This window comes from Choloepus didactylus, chromosome 5 (genome assembly GCF_015220235.1).
Source record: "Choloepus didactylus isolate mChoDid1 chromosome 5, mChoDid1.pri, whole genome shotgun sequence".
In the NCBI taxonomy this organism is placed as follows: domain Eukaryota; kingdom Metazoa; phylum Chordata; class Mammalia; order Pilosa; family Megalonychidae; genus Choloepus; species Choloepus didactylus.
Genome location: NC_051311.1, coordinates 4,142,197 through 4,162,318, shown reverse-complemented (window position 1 = coordinate 4,162,318; position 20,122 = coordinate 4,142,197). Strand labels below are relative to the sequence as shown.

The following is a 20,122-nucleotide window of genomic DNA, read 5'->3' as shown; positions in this document are numbered from 1 at the left end:
TAAATCTTTCAGACCAGGAGCAATAAAGCCAGATAAAATGGAAGCCACCAAATTAGTGTAATTTTAAAAAATGCTCTAAAAAACCATGGATTACAAGAAAACGGAAAATCAACTAAGATCAATCTCAACCTTGAATTGAACATGCAACTCATCAGATTTACTAGGGAAATTGGTTAAATTAATGCTCGTTACTAAAACAATTCTCCTCTCTCATTTTCTTTATTTTCCTATATGCTATTATTAAACTCAATTGCAATTACAATACTGAATATGCTTAAAATATCCTATAAGTGACTGTTAATCTAAATTGCAATTACAGAACTGAATATATGTAAAAAGTGACCAGAACAAACAATGCTGACATGCCAATCCAAGCAACATTTTTTTCACAGCGGAAAAGAAGAAACCGTGCATATCGAAGCTCTTACCGCAGCTTGCCGATGCGTATTAGACAATATTCCATGAATCTTCACTTTATCTTTTTCCATTTGGTCTATGTTCACCCACAAATCTCGGCTGGCGGAATCAGTTGGTCCATATATCCGAGATATGTAGTAATTGTGATCTGTATCCTCCTGTGATAATAGGGAGAATAATGTTTAGCAAGAACAGAGGCACACACCCTGCAATTCTTAGAAAAAAACCAAATACACACAATCGTACTAAAATTTGAAGCACCAGCACTCTTCAAAATAGTAAAATGGGTCAAAAAGTTTCTAAGGGAAATGAATTAAGATAAGAAAAAAAATGTTAGCCACCCTCTTTAGAAGAAACTGTTAATTAGCAAATTTTAGAGACAAATGCTTACTTTTTGTATAATAGTCTTTTTCTCACAAAGAAATGTTAGAAATTTTTATAATTTCTGCCCAAACAAAATTGTCACTCTTGGAACTTTGTTGAAAACCTGAGCTAGAATTACTGTCACGTGAACAAACTCAAACTTTTCTTTTTAAAAAAATAGGGTGATATCAGGGCCTGCTCTCAGTTACTGGTCCTAGAAATAGAGATAATATATTTTTTCCTTTAATTTGAGTTATTAAATTCTACTTTTAATTGAATTCTCATTATTGATGTCATCATGGTACCTGTCACAAAATCACTATTTTTCATGTTTCTCACTTAATGAAAAGATTTAAGTGTTTAAAAAGGTGATTTTGCTGAGCACCCAGAAAAATTGCATGAGTTTTGGCTAATTCTAAATGCAATCAAATAACTTTTAACATGAAACGCAGTTGTGCTTATCAACTTGAAGAGTCATTAGATCGAATACATTGCATGCAGGTAAATGAAGGGAAAATGTCTAATGAACACAGAGTCTATGGTTTGAATAATAAAGTTTGCAATGTGAACTTTGGCTAATACACTTATTTTTTTAAGTTCTAATTAAACAAACTGCAGTTTTTCTTGAAATCTAATCAAAACAAAAATCCTGTATACCTTGTCACAGTCATCAGGCTGAATATATAAAAATGATTACATAAAAGAAAAAAAATATTCTGCATAGAATTCTAAATAAATTTCCCTCATGACCAAAATAAAGAATATGACCTTAAATATAAATACTAACAGTTAAGAAAGTGTTGCTAACATTGAGGTATCTTTTTTTTTTTTAATTTTAAGATCCTAAGTGTACCCCCAATTAAACTCTAGCTATCACATACAGATTATGTGTACACCCATGGTGAAATAAGAGAACACAAAAAAAGGTCTGCAGAGAAACAAGAATAAGGAAATACAAAGAAGCATTTGCAGACCAATAGATACTCGATACCCTGATGGTTTTCCAGCCCTGCCTTCTGGAAACACATGGTGCTGATCACGTGAGTCCTGTGAGGGTTTTGCACCCGTGGTTATCTCCACACAGATTCATGCCCTCCCTTCTCCTGGTGGCCATGCTGCTTGGGTGAGGTTGACCCCTGCAAGCCTCAGGGGTAGGCACGCTCCTTGCCACTGGGCATGAGCCATCGTCATTTGATGGCCACAGGGGCTGGGGGTGGGCAGCCCTGGGCACATGGCCTGGGAAAGACCGATTAGCAAGACATTTGGGAATTTTGGTAGAGGGGAGACCATTTTCTTATTCTGATTGCTGAGGTATGTAGGTGTGAGGCACGGAATGACAGCAACCATTTTGCTACCATGAGGAAACTCTACCTGAAGATAAGGATGAAACCATAAACATGGCACAGAAAAATGCCAGATCCTTGAGGAACCATATCTAAAGTGACCAGTGGGTTTCTTCACTTAGATGAACCATTAAATCTCTTTCATTGTTATAATGTCTCCAGTTGTGTTACTGTCAACCCAAAGAATCCTAACTGACAAACTGATTTCTCATACTTGTAACAAAAAGGGATTTACTTTAAGCAACACTAAATATGGCATTGTCATCTACAGACTGTTCAATTCTGATATTTTAGCTAATAACACAGCAGGAATGGAAGCTTCTCTAACCAGCCAGGAATCAAGTCTGAATAACAAATGATAATGATCCAGTTAATTTTTCAATGACGAGTATGAAAGGGTAGTTTTGAAGAAAATATTCACGTTTAAAGAAAAAAATGAAATCTTCATCCCTATCGCTAGTGTTGTTATAAAGAGGCTAACGACATTGAAGTCAGTGATATCATCTATAGGTGAATTATGTAACAGATTCTATGAAGCTGCCAAGTTTCCCTATAATTCCCAAATAGAGAATCTCTTTAAAATATCAAACTTTTATAACAGTGCTCAGTAAAACTGCTGAAACCAAACTATCTAAAACAGTTTTGGCATTTTCCTTCAATTCTAAATCTTTCCAATAATTCAAGATACAGTCTTGAAGTTATCCTAAGGAATAAATATTTATGAAATTCAAATAATGGATTTTTGGCCAAACATATATATGAGTTTGTCTAATTACAATGTACATCACTAGGGCTATGTGAAAATACACCTTCATTTTTACTCAAATCAGAGCTGCCCCAGAACAACATCACATCTTTGAAAATATTGATAAGCTGAAGACTAGAGCTTGGTGTTTGACTCTGATAGCCCAAGCTTGCTGAGTTGTCACGGCAACGCTTATTCCAAGAGGAAGACAATTTATTGTTTACCTAGGAATTTAGAGAAACAAGTTGTTGGATTCCAGGGAGATTTGGTTGTTTCAGTTATTCAGGGAAGCCATAAAATATGTGTCTCAAATAATGTGACATTTTAGCACTACTGAATTATTCAAAGCCCCTCTTGTCCTTTAGAGGAGTAATGGTACTTAAAGAGTTACCAAATGCCACTCCAGGCACAATAAGTCTCATGTTCTGTTGGATAGCAAAGTATTTCTAACACTACAGAAAATAAAACAAAACACCACTGCAAAATGCAACACGTGATACGCTGAGTTGCCAATTCATTTATGAAACCAACTGTTCCTGGAAATGGACAGCACAGTAGGTGACTATAAATCCTGTAAATCTGTGTTTGCCACGCATGCCTGGGAATGTGCAGCCGTAGACAGAGGCCACCATGCACCTCAGACAGAGAGGAATGGTGTCATCCTAGCGCAGCTCGGCCATTCTGCAGCGCTCAGAACAAATGATGCTCAAACCAAATGTCATCTTCTCTTCCGTCATGGGTGTTAGGTTGATTTTACGATAGATAGGTTGCCTTGTGCAGCAACAGCATTTGAACTCCAAATTCATTTCGTTGAAAAAGAAAAAAAAAAAAATATATATATATATACACACATATATAGTGTTTGACCATCACTGTCCCAGTCATTTGAAATACACGATACATCAAACATAATCGAAGTTACTAGGTAGTCATTTTGCATTGAATCTATCAGTTACCATCTCAAAGATAGTTCCAGATAAATAAAGAAATACTACACTTTGAATGGCTCTTGAGAGGTGTTCATATACACCAAATATATCATATTCTTAAAAGAATGATTCAGAAGGACTATCTACTTCACTTAATGGTAAAATTGCTTTCACTTAATGGTAAAATTGTTTTAAAGTATTACTTGTTTATATGTACTCCCCAGAAAGAGAAAAAGAGTTAAAAAAAAATAGATTTCTATGATCAAAAAAAAAAATTGTGTTATACAAGAAACCGAAGAAGACATGATAAAATAACACAAAGAGACAGACTGAGGGCACTCTCAGGAATCAAATGACAGAGCTGTACCCACTAGCAGTAACAAGAGCAAAATAAACATGACTAAATTTTCAGTCAGGACACAGAAAACAGTCTAGAGAAACGCACCCAAGATAAAATGGCCAACAACAATGAGAAAAACCCTAAGACAGACAATCATAGAAATGATAATAGAAAAAAGATCAAAGTATCTGTAAGCTGGTGGCATAGAAAAGTTTTTAAATACATTAGAAGAAAACGTTTCTGAGGTAAAGAAAGACTTGTATCTGCACACCATATCTCAAGAAATTCTGCAACAAAATTTTGAATACTAAGACATTTTCTGGTGAGGTTTCTCATAGATTAGAGAAAGACAGAGCAAGTTATCCAAGGAGGAAAATAATAGAATGTCAGGTTCTTCTCCATAATGGTCAATGAAAATATATCCACACAATCTGAGAGAAAGAAGCCGTGACTCAAGAATTTTTTGCCCATCAAGTTGTATAAAGGTGACAAACATTTCTAAATACATACAAGCACAGGGATATATCTCCCATAGTCCCTAAATTATACTAAATTATACAATCAAGTCAACTGGGGGTGAACTACAGATGAGCACGGGATGGAGAGTCTGTGGGACGCGTTCTGACAGTGAGCACCAACTCCGGGGAAGGTAAGAGGACCGCTGAGCACATGGTAATAAAGCAGAACGCAACTGAGATCACCCACAAAATGTAAAATAATAATACAACTAATCAGGATTCAGTAAGTGAGGCAGCCACAAAGCACCAGGGGCTGTAAGTTACTTCTCTCATATTTCATAGAACCAATGCATAGACAGTATCTGAAGTAGAGAAATATAGTTTTTAGAAATGATAACCCCAAATTTTTAAGAAATCTTTCAAGGCAAAAGTCTGAAACTAGGGGCCTTCAGGCTTCATTACATGCCATCAAAAGCCAGCAGATCTGAAGTTAAATTCATCAGTTTCCTAAAATATAGCATCTGTGGTGCAATCCCAGTTTTACAAAGTCACACCCATCTACATAAGAATGTATATTTGAATATTTCCACCCACCCACTTATGTTTCTCCCCATCTGTTTATGTGAAGAGATGTGCAAAGATATTTACCATATACTGACCAGTTATTTTCAGGTGGTAGATGTAGAGCAATCCCCCATTAATGTATGATTTTTTTTTTATGACAAACACATGATGCACAAGTGTTTTCTTAAAAATATGTGAAGATGCCCACAGGCATCGATGTTGATTTTGGGACTCAAACCACCATCGTATATCCGGTCCCAAGGTCAGGATGCCAGACACAGCAAACAGCTCTGTTGAATTTCTCTAATACGTACTTTGAAAAGGGCCTGAAGAAGGATCCTTTACCATACCATAAATCAGTAGAGCTTCAAGGTCTCTAACTTAAAATCGCTCTATGAAACCGCTGATATCAAAATTTCCATTAAACATTTTGTTGAAACTATCAGCTTCAATAACCTAATTGAGGTAGATTATAAATTGTCACTGCTTACAGTAAATGAAATCAGCATTAACAGAAACATTTGAAAATATCCACTTCTACTAAAGTTTGAGAGAGCAATTACTAAGTTTTAATCTCTTTAAAACATTATTCTGTGCTGTACGCGTTTCACAGGAGCTGCACCAAGTCATTTATCTGGTGCTCTCTTCTTGGATTGTTCAAAATCATCAGCTTAACGTGCATACAAACAATGCGGTTTTAGCACAATAATTCCGAAGGAATGGACGGGAGGTATTACTAAAGAAGCATCCAACAGAACTTGGCAATGTCTGCAATCATGCTAGAGACTTTTAAGGTACCCTCCTAGCCCCCTTTAGTTATTATTCTAGTATAATCACTGGCTTATTCCTAGGGGTGTTTTCAGGGACCTCATGAGGGGGCTGTGGGCTGCAGACACAGCTCCCCCTGACCAGCGGTGGGTCGAGCCAGGACGAGGGGCAGCTGGGATGGGAGGGGGACATGGGATCCTGCAGAAGACATCCCCTTGCAGGTGGGGGCCTGACCATCAGCCCCCGCTGGCCAGATCACAAACACGTTCTGTCCCCTTAGTAAAGCCAAACCTCCCTTCCCTTCATCTCAGTGGGAGTGAAAGAGTGACCATCCGAGCCAGGATGCCTCTTCTGCTAGAAGGAAACTCACCCAGAGGAAGGCACGGGGCTCCCTCCAGCAGGACATGGAGGACATGCTGTGAACCATTTGGGGAGTTGCGCGATAACTGTCCCCTTTCCCAACTGCATTACAGGAAGGGGACCCATAGGGAGGGTGGAGAGGGCAGACACTTTGGCCATATTAGTTTCCCTTAATAAAAAGCAGGTGATAGTATTTAGCTTTCTTTCATGGCTTGCCAAAGAATCAAATTAAACCAATGTATTTAAACACCAGGATATTAAGCATTCAGTACAATCAAATCTTCCCCTCACAATTTAGCACGATGGACCAATTACATAGAACCTCCCGAGAGCCTTGGGCGAACATCCATGGGTTCTACCGCAGTATCATGTTTGGATGTGAAGGAGGATCTTGTGGTACACGAGCCAATTTACTGCTGTGTGTCTGAAGGATAAAATCAGTCTTCTGCCTCCTGTTTATATCGTCCTCTGCACTGGTTTCACCATGCACACCTTTTTCATGCTGTGTTCTGTTTTTTGCACAAAGCTTCACTTTCCCTAAGTATTTTTCTCCGGCTGATCTACTGGTCCCATTGTCTACCCATCCCTCCCCCACCCCCAACTCAGCATATCTTGACTCAGAATCTTTGCAGCCATAATTTATTTTATGCATTCTTCACGAGAGTGTAGTCAAGTCACCCCCCAAGAATATAAGATTTGTAGAGAGAGGGAGAGAGTATGTGTTTGTGGGTGTGAGAATTTATCGTGAGGTTCAGAATATTGTGCAACACATAAAATCATGGATTTTGTTAATATTTCCATTATTATAAAATGGTTTCCATTTTCCCAGTAACAGTCCCTCTCACAGATGGGATCCTCTCCTATCTATCAGAAGTAGGTAAACTGTTACGGCTCAGGATGTATAATGCACTGATTTGTAATCTTTCAAAATAATAACAGAATGGAGACGACAACTCAACCAAGAGTTTGCCGAGATTGGGCAATGTGAGATGTGTCGGGATGTGTTCACAGTCGTTCATTCCTTAAATGAAACAGAACATATCTGCCATCTGGATACAGCATGCCTCTAAGTTACCTGTCTGGTAGAAATCTTTCACCTTTTCGAGAACACGCTGCAGTCTCTTCCCAGCCTGGGCTGGTGCGCTCCATGAGGACAGAGAGAGAGTCTGGCCGGGGCTTTGCTGGAATGAGGATCATCTCAGTTTGTCTTATAAAGACAAGCGGGTGACTGACCCTCAGACAGTGGCCACTAACAAAGTTCACTTCCAAGATAGAGGGGGTCCCTGAGGGCGCCAACAAAGCAGAAAGCTGTGTGACTACAAATACTGACAACACGCATGAGATTTCTACCAAAATGCACAAAATTAGCATTTAAAATTATGTATCGTGGAGGAGATTTGGGCTGAAGCACAGGTTGTGCCTCCAAATAGCCAGCATCATTTCAGGGCTTTGGCTTCTGGGTCTGAGTGCGAAGGTGTGAACCCGGTGTCTTCTGAAGAGCTTTCGGCTAAAGTCCACCAGCTCTTGGCCACAAGGCTGACAGGAGTAACTTCTAGAGGGGCGTCCAATGACCCTTGGTGGTAAGTGATACTCACACCAAAAGAAATACAAGTTCTGCAGTTTGAAAAGGCAGATCCAAAACACATTTCAGGTGGGGGTTATAGGGGTGTCTGTAAATTCCAGCAGGCAAGTACTCGCCCCGGTTGACAACGTGTAGATGGGTCCCAGGTGGAGACTTGAGCCGCGGTGCAGACCCTGGGGCCATCTGTGCAGACGAGCATGGCTCGGGCTTGGTGCTGCGTGCACTTCAGTTTCCAAAGTGCACATAAGCTAGGACGGGGACAGGTAAATGCGAGTCCACCTTACGTGCTGTGGATTTCCTCCACAATTCTTGGTTTTGTGGATTTCCCAATCAATTGGAAATAAACAACTACATGTGGAGAGCCTCAAGATGGTCTGATGATCCAAAAAAAGAAATCATAATTTAAAAATTTCTCTTCTAGAATTAGCCTCCGTAACAGGGCTGCAACTTGGGTGCTATATTAAATTTGGATTTGTAAAAGCCCTAGATTTATTCTCTTTGAAAACTCATGTCATTCTCTAATATTACTCAAAAGTACCATGCCAACTCTCTAATTTAGGAAGGATTTTGGAAACTTTGCATAGTTCTCTGTCTTGGCCTATTATTAGAAAGAAATTGAGAAACTACTATTTATAATTTTTGAAGAAATATGGAAAAATTCACTCAAGAAGGGGTACTAAAAGTTACAATTCAGTTAAGAATTGTCACAAATCTAGCATTTGTGGGAAGATGTGGATGATTTTCTTCCTACCAAGTTGTGCCCCTTTGGTCAATATTCTCATTTTTAAGGTAACTGTCAACCACCTCAAATTAATGAGCATTAATTAGTCACATTTTCCCCATATTTCTACTCCTTTAATGTCAATGTTTGAAATTTTTCTTCAGTCTTCTTCTTTTTTTTTTTTTTTCCTAAATCCTCCTTATCATTAGTATCTTAGCTCCCTGGAGCCAGGCAGTGGTCAATAATCAAAAGATCAACTGCTGAACAGAATTTTGCCAAAGGAGCTTGCAGGATTTAGAGTCAGAATCTAATGCTACTTTACCCTTTTGTCATCATTTTCAAATTAAGTCAACTTTCTGATCCTCTATTTTCAAGACTGTAAAATGGAAGTAGGAGTAAAAGCAGTCACATCACAACACTGGGGTGAAGTCTACTTGAGATTAACATGTGAATATATTTTGGAAATTATAACATAGGTACCATTTTTATTTTGTTGATATAAATTTCCCATGAATCTTGGAAAACAATTTTCACAAATAAGTGTCATTCTGAAAATAAATAATGCCTCCCTTTTTTATTGAATTTTATACAACTGTTTGCCTCCAAGCATACTAATTTAACTATTAAAACATGCCTCAAACAGAGCAAGCATAAAAAAATAGCAATCAAGGAAATTAATTTGGCTATTAATAGCATATATCATGTTATGCTTGTAAAAGGGAATCACCAGGATACATAACATAATCTAATTTCATGAGAATGCTCATAGAAAACCTAGAATCCAATTGTATTAGTTAACTAGCTAAAGGTATTGACAACTACCTATTATCAGATATATGTAATCGAATTTTTGGAATTGCATTTTAAAAAACCCTAACATTACGGAGGACAAGTAAAGAGAACATGGCATTTTGTGTAACTGTTTTCAAATATAGGATACTTAAAAATGATGAAGCAATTTACAAATCAATCTTGACAGCCTCTATTTATTTATGTATTTATATTCATTTTTGGAAAAAAAATAACCTCACAATGAGTCTTTTCTCAACTTTTACAATGAAAACTTTTCTTTAAATGGAGAATGTGGCACTAAGATTTGAAAACAAATTGATTCTATGGTTCATGATATTTTAGTTTGTCTCACCTCCAAAGTTTATTGCATTGGTTTTGAGGGAAAATTAATATGTGGAGATAGAACAGGAAGGAGAAAACATAGCTTTAAAAGCAAATTGATCTTAAAAAGCATAATCTTATGCCTATTTAGCTAGCGCTATGAAGACTTTACAAAATTGTAAAATCCAACAAGCCCTGAAAGGGGCTTTGTTTTTAGTCAGTAAACTAGCAATAAATGAATATGCCCTCATACTTGGAATGCCAGAATGAAGGAAAACACATTGCTTTCTTTCTGTGTCCCAGCCCCTTTATGAAGGGACATTGTGAGCAAGCTCCCACAAGCATTGGATATTGAATTCTGTTCTTTAGTCTGCATTCCAAGCATTTGCTCCTCCCCTGACAGCCATCATCATAGATTTTTGGTGGTTGACCCTTAGAAGGATCCTTTTAAGAAAACAAGTTACTGCCCTATTTACAAGAACTGGTTAGTAACTGTGGCTGCCATTTATGGGGGCCTGTGTGAGCCCAAGCCCTCAGGTTGGCTCGTGATAGACATCATCAACCTGGTGAATCAGATACCAATTATAAACCACAGACACTGAAGCGCAGAGATGCCAGTAGCTTGCCTAGAATGACTCAAACCCCAGGGGTGTCAACCCAGTTCTGTAGAACCCAAAGGTCTGCTCTCCCCACGGCCACGTACCTTTAGACAGTAAGTTTCTTAGGCTCTCCAAGAAAAATGACATTGGCTCAAACTGTTTCTGCCAGGCTCTCATCGGCGCTTCTGGGACAGCTCTCGCAGTACCCCAACTTCTCCTCCCAGCTCCCGGATCACTTCACCCCCTCTCCCATTGCCCTTAGAATACAGCACAGCTCCTGACCCCGCACCGCACCTGCCCAGCCGCCTCCCCAGACCCCTTGATTCTGCTCCAACCAGACTGGTCTCCTTGCTCGGTGACTGTGCTGAGATGCCCCGAAATCCCCCACCATCCCCCACCATCCCCCGACATCCTACCACTGTTCCCCACACCTGGAATGGCCTCCCCTGCTCTGCTGTGCTTCATTTCTTAGATGGCCTTGATTTCCTTTATAACGCTTTTTACCCTCAGGCTTTTTTTTCCTACCATGCCCCTTGAAACTATGTCTCTGCCTGTTGGATTCAGCACTGTATTCTAGAGACTCAAACATTGCTGGGTACCTAACAGGAATCCAAGCATATTTGTTAATGCTAGAGCTTCTTAATTTTACAAGGCTAGTTTCTTTGGCTTTATCACATCCTGGAAGCGATGGTTCAGGAACACCATCTTCTCATCAGCAAGGAAGAAGCAGCAGAGTGGAAACAAATCCATCCAATTTATTTACAAAAACACTTTGTCCACTGCTCAGTTTACTCTTCTTGGAACTTGGATGTTCTCTCACCCGAGCCCCCAGGCCATCAGGGCAGGGTCTACTGCCACGTAACAAGCAGCTCATGAGCCGGTGGGTGGGCGAGGCTGGGTTCCCCTGCTGCTCGGGGGTCACAACCCGTGGCTGTTTGTGGCCTGTCAGCATGGGGCTGGGCTGGCCGGGCCCAGGTGGCCTCGCTCAAGCATCGGTCTCTTCCCACGTGACGCCTCATTCCTGAGACGAGGCTGGGGTCACTCACAGGAACAGGGTGTCCACGCAGGCAAGAGGGGGCTGCCCAGTCCCAGGAGGCCTGACACTGCCCAGCATCACCTCCGTCACAACAGGTTCATCAGAACAAGTCCCGAGGACGCCCTGGATCCGAAGGGCAGGAAACAGACCTCACCATTCAACGGGAGGAGCGGTAAGATCTGTGGCTATTTTAATCCACCACACCACCCAGATTTTCAGCTCCTGAGTGGATGAACTGCTTGGTCAAGAGCACATCTAAGGCCACTTTGCCACCCAGGAGATGCTACACCATTTCCAGTTCATCGAGAGACCATTTTGACAAAACCTCGCAGCGCCAACTTAAAAAAAAAAATCTCTAGACGTGCTTTCATTTGGCATGGAGATACCTTTAACAATGCAAATCTTCCACTGCTTTCTAAATGAGAATTTTAAAAGCCTATTTCAAATGATAAATTCTTCTCAGATCACCTCTTTTGAAGAAGGAAAACCTTATTGCCAACTCACGTAATTTTAGGTAGCTGAGGTAGAGGTCAAACAAGGACAATACAAATGGGGAGAGATTGCTATGGTTTCCCGTCACTAAAAATAAAGACGCAGAAAGAAAGCACAATCTGTTGAGTGGTTTTGTTTTGAGTTACCAATGCCAGATTCAAAAAAAATATTTTCATAATACAGTTTTGCTGACTTTGCAGAACGATTCCCTGTCAGAGCTATGAAGCTGGCATTTATGTTTTGCAATGCAATTACGATGAGATAGCTAGGAGAGGTTTTATGTCAGGGCAGTCTGAGAAGCATGTTTTCTTTTTTTGCTTCTGTCTTTCAAAAATCACATGGGGGGAAATCAGTGTCATTAGCATGTCACTTTCTTAAGAACTAGCTGGAGAGACCCTGAGAAAAATGTTTGCTGGTCCAATACTCAAGGGAGTCTAGTCTACTGTAGCAAGATGCCACGAAATGGCCTGTTTATTTTTGGCCATTTATTTGTTTTAGGCGTCAGCCATTCCCGTTAACAAGAATTTATGATGTACCCATTAGGCAAGTGGGAGAACTTGATCTAGCTGCCTTGAAGAGGAAAGTGAGGTTTATGAAAAAGTCCTTGCTCTGCAGATACCTGCTGCAGACCAGGAGAGAACAGGTACAAAAACAGATACAAGCTAGGAGAAGATCACAGCAGTGATTATGATGGAACCACTGCTATACGTCTAAGAAGGAGAAAAGCTCATTCTCTGAGCAACTAGCAAATGAGGTGCAGAGAACTTACGGGATTTAATCTGAACCTTGAAAAATGAATTAGAAACAGAGACGGCCATTCTATTCAGAGGCACCGGTCTGAGAGTGAGCAAATGAGCAGAAAGTACCAGGAATATTACAGAAAGTGAGCAGGATGGCAGGCACATGTCAAGGTCTAGTTCAGGCAAGCAATGGACTAAGTGTGGACTGAGAAGGAACAATCTAGAAAATAGGATAGACAGCAGGTGGGAGAGACTAGAATCAGACATGGGTTTGGAAGCTATTGCAATAACACAGAATGAAATCACAATAACTCAAACAGAGTTAAAAGAGAAAAAGCCAGCTGTGAGAAAGGCTGTGAAGAAGCCAAAAGAATACAAAAGAGGAACACTCAAAAATAGCCCTGCAGCATTTAATCTGGGTAACTGAGGCAACTTAGAAGCTTTGGAGTAGCTGGTGCCAGTTAACATTTCAAACAGAACTTGGCAAATCTACATGTTGGGAAAAATGCTAGAAAACAAATGCAGAAAAATAGACATGGTTGGTCTGTGTTTCCAAATACAGTGCATGCCAAGGGCCCAGAAAGCAGGCCTCTGGAGGGCCCGAGGGAACAGAGCAGGCCACCCGCGTGCAAATAAAGCAGGGTTTGGATTTCCCTCTCCCCGAGGGCTCGAGTAAGGTCTCAGGATGTGACAATGTCACCGGTCCGTGAGTGTCTTTTAACTACAGTGGGGGTTCCCAAGGTGTCTGTCCATTAGAATAACCTGGAGACCCTTTAAAAATCCTGAAGCCCAGCCCACACCCCAGCCCAAATAAACCACAATCTGGAGCAGAGGTGCAAGGTGTGAATCCATAAGCAAGAGCAAACACATTGAAATTGTAATTTCTGATTAGCAACTGAACATTTTCTGTGTCCTCATGACTGTGCCCAAACCAAGACTTTAGAACCTGTAAAAATTTTCAACGTATGCTCAGAGAGATGACCGAAATGCAAGAACTTCGCTTCTGTAAGTGTCAAATGTAGGACTTCCCAAACCATGCACGAAAGGCATATGCGCCAGAGCACTGCAGGAATAATAAATCGTCTGTGGTCTGTCTATGAAACTGTGACACTTAAATTCCTAGCCATGCCGAAATGTATCTCTGTACAGAGGCTGTGTCCACTTTTCTCTTTCCTAATGGGATGTCAGCTTTGGAGAATGTCTGCAATGTTTCCTCGATGCTTCATAGTCACAAAGAGAATAAATTTGGAATCCAAGACCATGGTGTCTACCGCACTGGTCTGTGGTAGAATTTTACGTCATTTTCGGGTAATACCAGCTTTGAAGCAAATGTCAAGATACAGCAACTTCAAAAGTGCAATGGGTCAGCTGCAGTATTTTGGAATATCAACACAATTTTAAAAATCAGGAGGCAGCATGCAAGCAGATCATCAGGTTTTGCATAAATCACTGTGCAAAGCATCAAAGAGTGGCAAATTGAATGTATCTATTCCAACCTCACTCCTAATTACAGAGAGCACTTGGGAGATAGAGGCTAGATTTACCTTTGGGAAGTTCAAGTTTGTGCACTTTTATTCTCTTCCTTTTAGCCATACAAAGTTACAGATTGAACAATTTTCCCAGAATGGTTGACTCAATTTTTTCTTCCCTTTAAAGAGAACGAGTTACGTGACAGAACTGGCCAGTTCGGTCTTGTTTTTGGCATTTGATAGCCTTGGGTGGACACTCGCAGAGGAAAATATTTCTTCTTCGGTTTCCAGGTGGTTGAGGCTCAAATATCAAGCAGCTGTCTTTTTAGGTTAAATATCTTTCCCTTTGATCTCAGGGCTTTGAAAACATTTATTCAGGAGATTTTCATTTTAAGAAGTTTCTAGTAACCAGTAAAGACACAGTCCCTGCCTTACTGTTCCTTGCAGCCCACTGGGAGATACGGACGATAAACAATTGTATAAATGACACACCCCAGCGACACAAGCTTTGCTTGGGTTTCTTGGATAAAAGTTATAATGCAATCAGGACTGGACTCTGAGTCAGATATCCTGACATTAGAATCCTTTATATATTCAAGCACTTGTATAATCAGAAAATTTCCATTTGCTCATGGATTTCCTCTTCCCGGATTAGATACATCAGTAGTTCTGCTCACTCGTCCACAAAGCGAATGAAAGTTGCCTGGAATAGTCACCAATTAATATAATTAATTCAACTAACTCGTAGATGAAATTCTTAATCTTGCTTAATGGTGAACACATTAATAAGCTGGGGAGGAAATGAAGAAAGCTGATGTCAGAGTCATCATTGGGTTTTCTTCTGGGAGGGACTTCGTCACCCCAGAGAGTGTGGATGCAGGCACAGAGAAGAGGATGCCGTGCGGAATTCATATGTCCAATCAGAGAACGAGGAACGCCATAATAATCCCTTGACTGAGCACAGGCCTGAGCAGATCAGATCACACAATCAGCCACGATCCAAAGTTCATCCCGGGTCTCTGCCCGAGGTTATTTTGACTTGATGAGCTATAAATAATGGGTCCAATATGCAGCTCATTGTTGCTCAAATCCAATAAGTATTTGGTCCCCTCATGGAGCTGAGATGTTATATAAATTGTGAGTTCTACAATGCAAGAATAACAACAATAGTTTGCAAAACATGTGGAAAAATAGGGGGAATAATCTGTGAAGTCAAGGAGGCGAAACAGATTGCCTTGAAAACTAGAGGGGCTCATTTCCCCCAGAATGTCTTCTTAAGCAATAAAATCATTTGCAGGTTAATTTTTGAATAAGGAATTTTTGGAAAGTGGCTACCTAGGAATAACTTTTATTGTTTAAACAGTTATGAAAGCATTCAGGATTTAGAGAAATATCTTAGATCCACATTAAATAATTCATAATAGAGTGGTTCCCAAACAATAAAATGTGAAAAAATAGGAAAATTTAGTGAAATCACTTGGGCTATTTCTTTTTAAAGCTTTCTTTCTCTTAAATGATGGGGATTGTAGATTTTATATATGTCTACATTTCTATCTCCTCCCTCTCCCCCCCCCCCTCATTGCTCTGCCTTTCATAAGAAAACATTAGGAGTCTTTTTTGTTTTCTCCTTCATTTTGGCTTTATGACGCGCTCCAAACACAGACACTACTGCCTGGATGTTGGGTTTCTCTCCCAATGGGAGGCAGACTGGAGGAACTTCAGAGAAGACAAAGCCTTGGTAATAAAATTCCTGATCTAAAGCCTGGAACACTTCCCACAGCCTGACACATATTTTGTTCATGAGCATTTTAGACAAGCTACAAGGTCTGCCTCTTCTAAATCAACTTCCTCCTGGCCGCTGGAAATGAGAATAAAGCAACCAGCAAGTGATCACCTGCATGTGCGATCTCCTTGGTGGGCTCCTTGGTGGGCTCCGAAGGACTTTGTCGATCCTTCCATCCTTATCTTCTAGTGGCTCAGGGCTATGGCGCAGGCAAGGATGGACAAGGTGAACTCAACAGAGCAAAAAACCAAACTAGTAGACGCTCTGTTCCCATGTCTCCCCTCTTCTAGTGTTTACTCCAGAGGGCAGCTCTGAGGGTTGGGGATCAGGTTGGCCATACCACAAACAAGCCTTAGCACGACAGGCCCCAAGGAATCACCAACTCCTCGCTCGGCTTGCAAGGGCCCTGGGCACGGCCTCTGCCTCCCGCTCCACTTTCCTTCCGGGCCATGCTCTCCTGACCACCTGACCATCTCTCAGCTTCTGGAAGATGCCCACCTCCTCTCAGCTTTCCCCTGCAGGCTGCTGGGGCTGCCTCTCCCTGGCCCCCAGCCCCACCACGGATGGCTCCCACTTGTGTCCCCTCTTGGAGAAGCCTCGCGACCATCTTTGCTCCCCGCTGCCCACCCACTCGCCACACCAATTTGCTCTTCATGTCTGTGATCACAGATGAATTCATTCACTTCTATCCTCCCCCACCAGACTGAGCTGCAGGAAGGCTTAGTTCACACCTGCTTCACTCACCCAAACAAGACTAGCGACCAGCACCAAATATGTATTTGTTGAATGGAGAGGGATGAACAAAATCTAGGAACTTTATTGTTTTATTTTGTAAAGAAAAGAAAATGAGCTCTGAATTCCTAAATCAATTTACAGAGGACAACACAAGGTAAGTTGAGGCATATTTGCTGGTCTGCCCCACGAAGAATTCTTGCTGAGTACAATTGTAAGCATTTCAAGAAGTTATTTGCAAAATACAATGTGGAGAGACGAGGAAGAGGGGAATGGTTAAATGTTGTGGTCAGGCCCGGTACAGACGATCGGAGAAGACGAGGCACTGGCTGTGTGTGCAGCTGCACAGCTCAGAACAAGGATGTTCTGGGGATGAAAAATGTGGCTTAGGGCAAGAAAATACTTTAGCAAATTAAGACGGTGAAACAGGATTTTTCTCTCTTAAGACAGGGTGAATTTCAAATGAGAAGAATTTAAGCAAGAGTTGTTGGGATTGTGCCAATTTGGAAGTATTATATCCCCCAAAATGCTGTGTTCTGTGATACAATCTTGTGGAGGCAGACATATTAGTGTTGATTAGGTTGGAACCTGTTGATTGAGTGTTTCCATGGAGATGTGACTCAATCAACTGAAGGCAAGAACTTGACTGGATAATTTCCATGGAGGTGTTACCCCACCCATTCAGGGTGGGTCTAAATTAAATCACTGGAGCCATATAAAGAGCTGAGAAACAGAAGGAACTTAATACTGAAGCTGAGACAGACATTTTGAAGGCGGCCATTGAAAGCAGACTTCTGCCCTGGAGAAGCTAAGAGAAGACAAACGCCTCAAGAGCAACATTTTGAAGAGCACACAGGAGCTGAGAGAGGAGCTGGAACTCAACCCGGGATCAGCAGATGCCAGCCACGTGCCTTCGCAGCTGACAGAGATTTTCCTGGATGCCACTGGCCTTCCTTCGGTGAAGGTACCCAATTGCTGATGTGTTACCTTGGACACTTAATGGCCTTAAGACTGTAACTGTGTAAACAAATAACCCCACTTTATAGAAGCCAATCCATTTCTGGTGTTTTGCAAAACAGCAGCATTAGCAAACCAGAACAGAGATTATGGGTAAGAGTCCTGTATTTGGATAAGAAATGGATTGTATGGGATCTCGGATTATTGTAACTATACTTAAATATTTAGAAATGCATCTGAAATAACTGGTGACTACATGAACAGCTTAGATGGGAAATAACTTGAGATCAGTCTGAATTTTCCAAGAAAGCTCTAGTTTATATGGTCTCCTCCTTCAGCTTCCCTTTCTAGCTGTTCCGTCCCTTTGGCTTGTTCTCATTTCTTTGGGCCAGGCAGGTGGGACTCTCTTTATCTTGTGCAATCGTTCATTCATTTAGGGGAGCAAGAAGAAAACCATCATTAAATGATGGCTAATTTTCTTAGCAGACATTAACATTTATTTAGGGATATATGCCAGAGAGTGTTTCTGTCACCCAAGCAAAATGTGGGAGAGATGTGAATGAGTTGGCTGGCACAATGCAGTTTCCAAAATACTAGAGCCTAAAAAAATCAGGCCACAAAGGAAGTACTATTCACAAATAATACAGCATGAGCGGGGAGATGGGAATGTAACAGAAGTTCAGGGCCCTCCTCAGAAACGCAGAAAGAGGGAGCCCATGTGGAGAGGGAGGACGCCCGTAGGCTGGGAAGTGATTGCACAGCAGGTGGCTGGTTTCCCATCAGAGATAAACTATCCGAGTTCCCTGGCAAATGGGTCAGGAGGAAATGGGTGGGAGGAAGATGCAGCGGGAGAGGTGTCCGCTCAGCTCATCTCCTGCATGAAGAGGAGTCTTCTCTTTCACAAGAAGAGCAGCCCACACCTGTGGGGAGGTCCAGGTGTGCAAGGATTGGGAGATCTGCCTGGACCCCTTTCAGAAAATGTCGTCTCTCACACACAGCAGGGACCAGCCACCGGGAACCAAGAGACTGGCCGCAGCCGGGCGGAAAGGGGTGGCAGGTGGGGTTGTCACATGGTGTCCCCCCAGCTCTGCCCCTTCTTCCCTCTGATAAGGATACCAGGAATATTGGCTTAGAGCCCCCCCAGTCCCATGTGGCCTCATCTTAACTAACACCATCTTCAAAGCCCTATTTCCAGATGATGTTGCACCCACAGGGCCAGGGTGGGGCTGGAACAAGACTTTGCAGGACACGAGTCAACCCTGAGAGCTCCATCTCTGGCCTCCCAAATCCCATGTCCTTCCCACGTGCAAAATACATTCAGTCCATCCCAGCATCCCCAAGAGCTTTAACCATACTGTGTGGCCATCTCAAAGTCCAAATTCTCAACTTCTAAATCATCTAAATCAGGTGTAGAGGAGACTCTTGGTGCAAAACTCCTCTCCGTCTGGGGACCTGAGAAATTATAAAGTAAGCTGTCCACTGGGGATTGAACCACATCCCCCCCAAAAGGCATGTTCAGGTCCCAGCTCCTGGTCCTGTGGGGTGAACCCATTGGAAGTAGGACCTTTTGATGGGGCTACTTCAGTTAAAGTGTGGCCCAGCTGAACCAGGATGGAGAGTAAACCTATTGCCAAAGGTCTTATAGAGCAGGCCACAGAGAAGCCCCGGGGAGCAGCCAGAAGCTGGAAGCCAATGGAATCAAGAAGAGCAAGAAGAAGACACTGCCATGGGCATTGCCATGTGACCAAAAAGCCAGGAACCCCCAAGACTGCCAGCCAGCCGGAAGACACCGACTCTGGGAGGAAGCCAGCCTTCCAGCCTCTGAAACCCTGAGCTAATACGCTCCTGTGGTTATGGCAAACTATTGTACGGTATTTGTTTCAGCAGCAGGGAAATGAAAACACTATCTGCTTCCAAGTACAGTGGTGGGATGAGCATAGGATAGCCATTCCCATTCCAGAAGGGAGACACTGGAAGGGAAAGGGGTCATGGATCCCAAACAAGTCTGAAACCGAAGTGGGCAAATGCCGTTCGATTCTGAGGCCTGGGGGTCACCTTCTGTGGCTCCACACTCTGTCGTTTGGGCCTGCTGGGTGGTGGCCCCATCCTCCTGGCCAAGGAGGTCCCTTTGTCCCAGACCTCCCCATCCACGGCTCTGCCGTTTGGGTCATTCTTCCCTCATTTCTTCTCCTCTCTGTCACTTTCAATCCAGGCTGGCCGAGCTTCTGCTGGTCAAAAACTGCCAAAAACCCCAGTCTTGCCTACAGCCCATGAGGGTCTATCCCATCAGACAAGAGGTCCTCCACAGATGTTTCCTGGGAGACCCTCCTTTCTCCTCCTGGCTTCTTCTGAGATGGTTGGGTGGATGCAGCAGCCACACCCCTAACCCCTACAGCCAGGGCTGGTCCAGTCCCACCCTTGGCCCTGTCTCCAGAGCTCACCATCCTGACAGGCTGTGACTCTCCCAGCAGTTGCTGAATCCTATTTGCTTAACAGTCAATTCCTCAATTTCTCTTCCCTCTCTCGTTTCACTCTAAGTTGCAAGGAGAAACCAGGCTGCACTTTCCACACTTAGCTTGGGAATCTCCTCCGCTAAATATCCCAGTTCATC

At 42.1% G+C, this 20,122-nt stretch overlaps 1 protein-coding gene across 1 annotated transcript in view; it reads right to left on the bottom strand.

The window, feature by feature from the left end:
- PLXDC2 (plexin domain containing 2) overlaps positions 1-20,122 on the bottom strand; it is a 391,835-nt gene that overhangs the window by 198,766 nt on the left and 172,947 nt on the right. Inside the window, exon 3 of the mRNA XM_037837678.1 lies at positions 429-575. Coding sequence (XP_037693606.1) covers positions 429-575 — 147 coding nt within the window. The remainder of the gene's footprint in view (positions 1-428; positions 576-20,122) is intronic.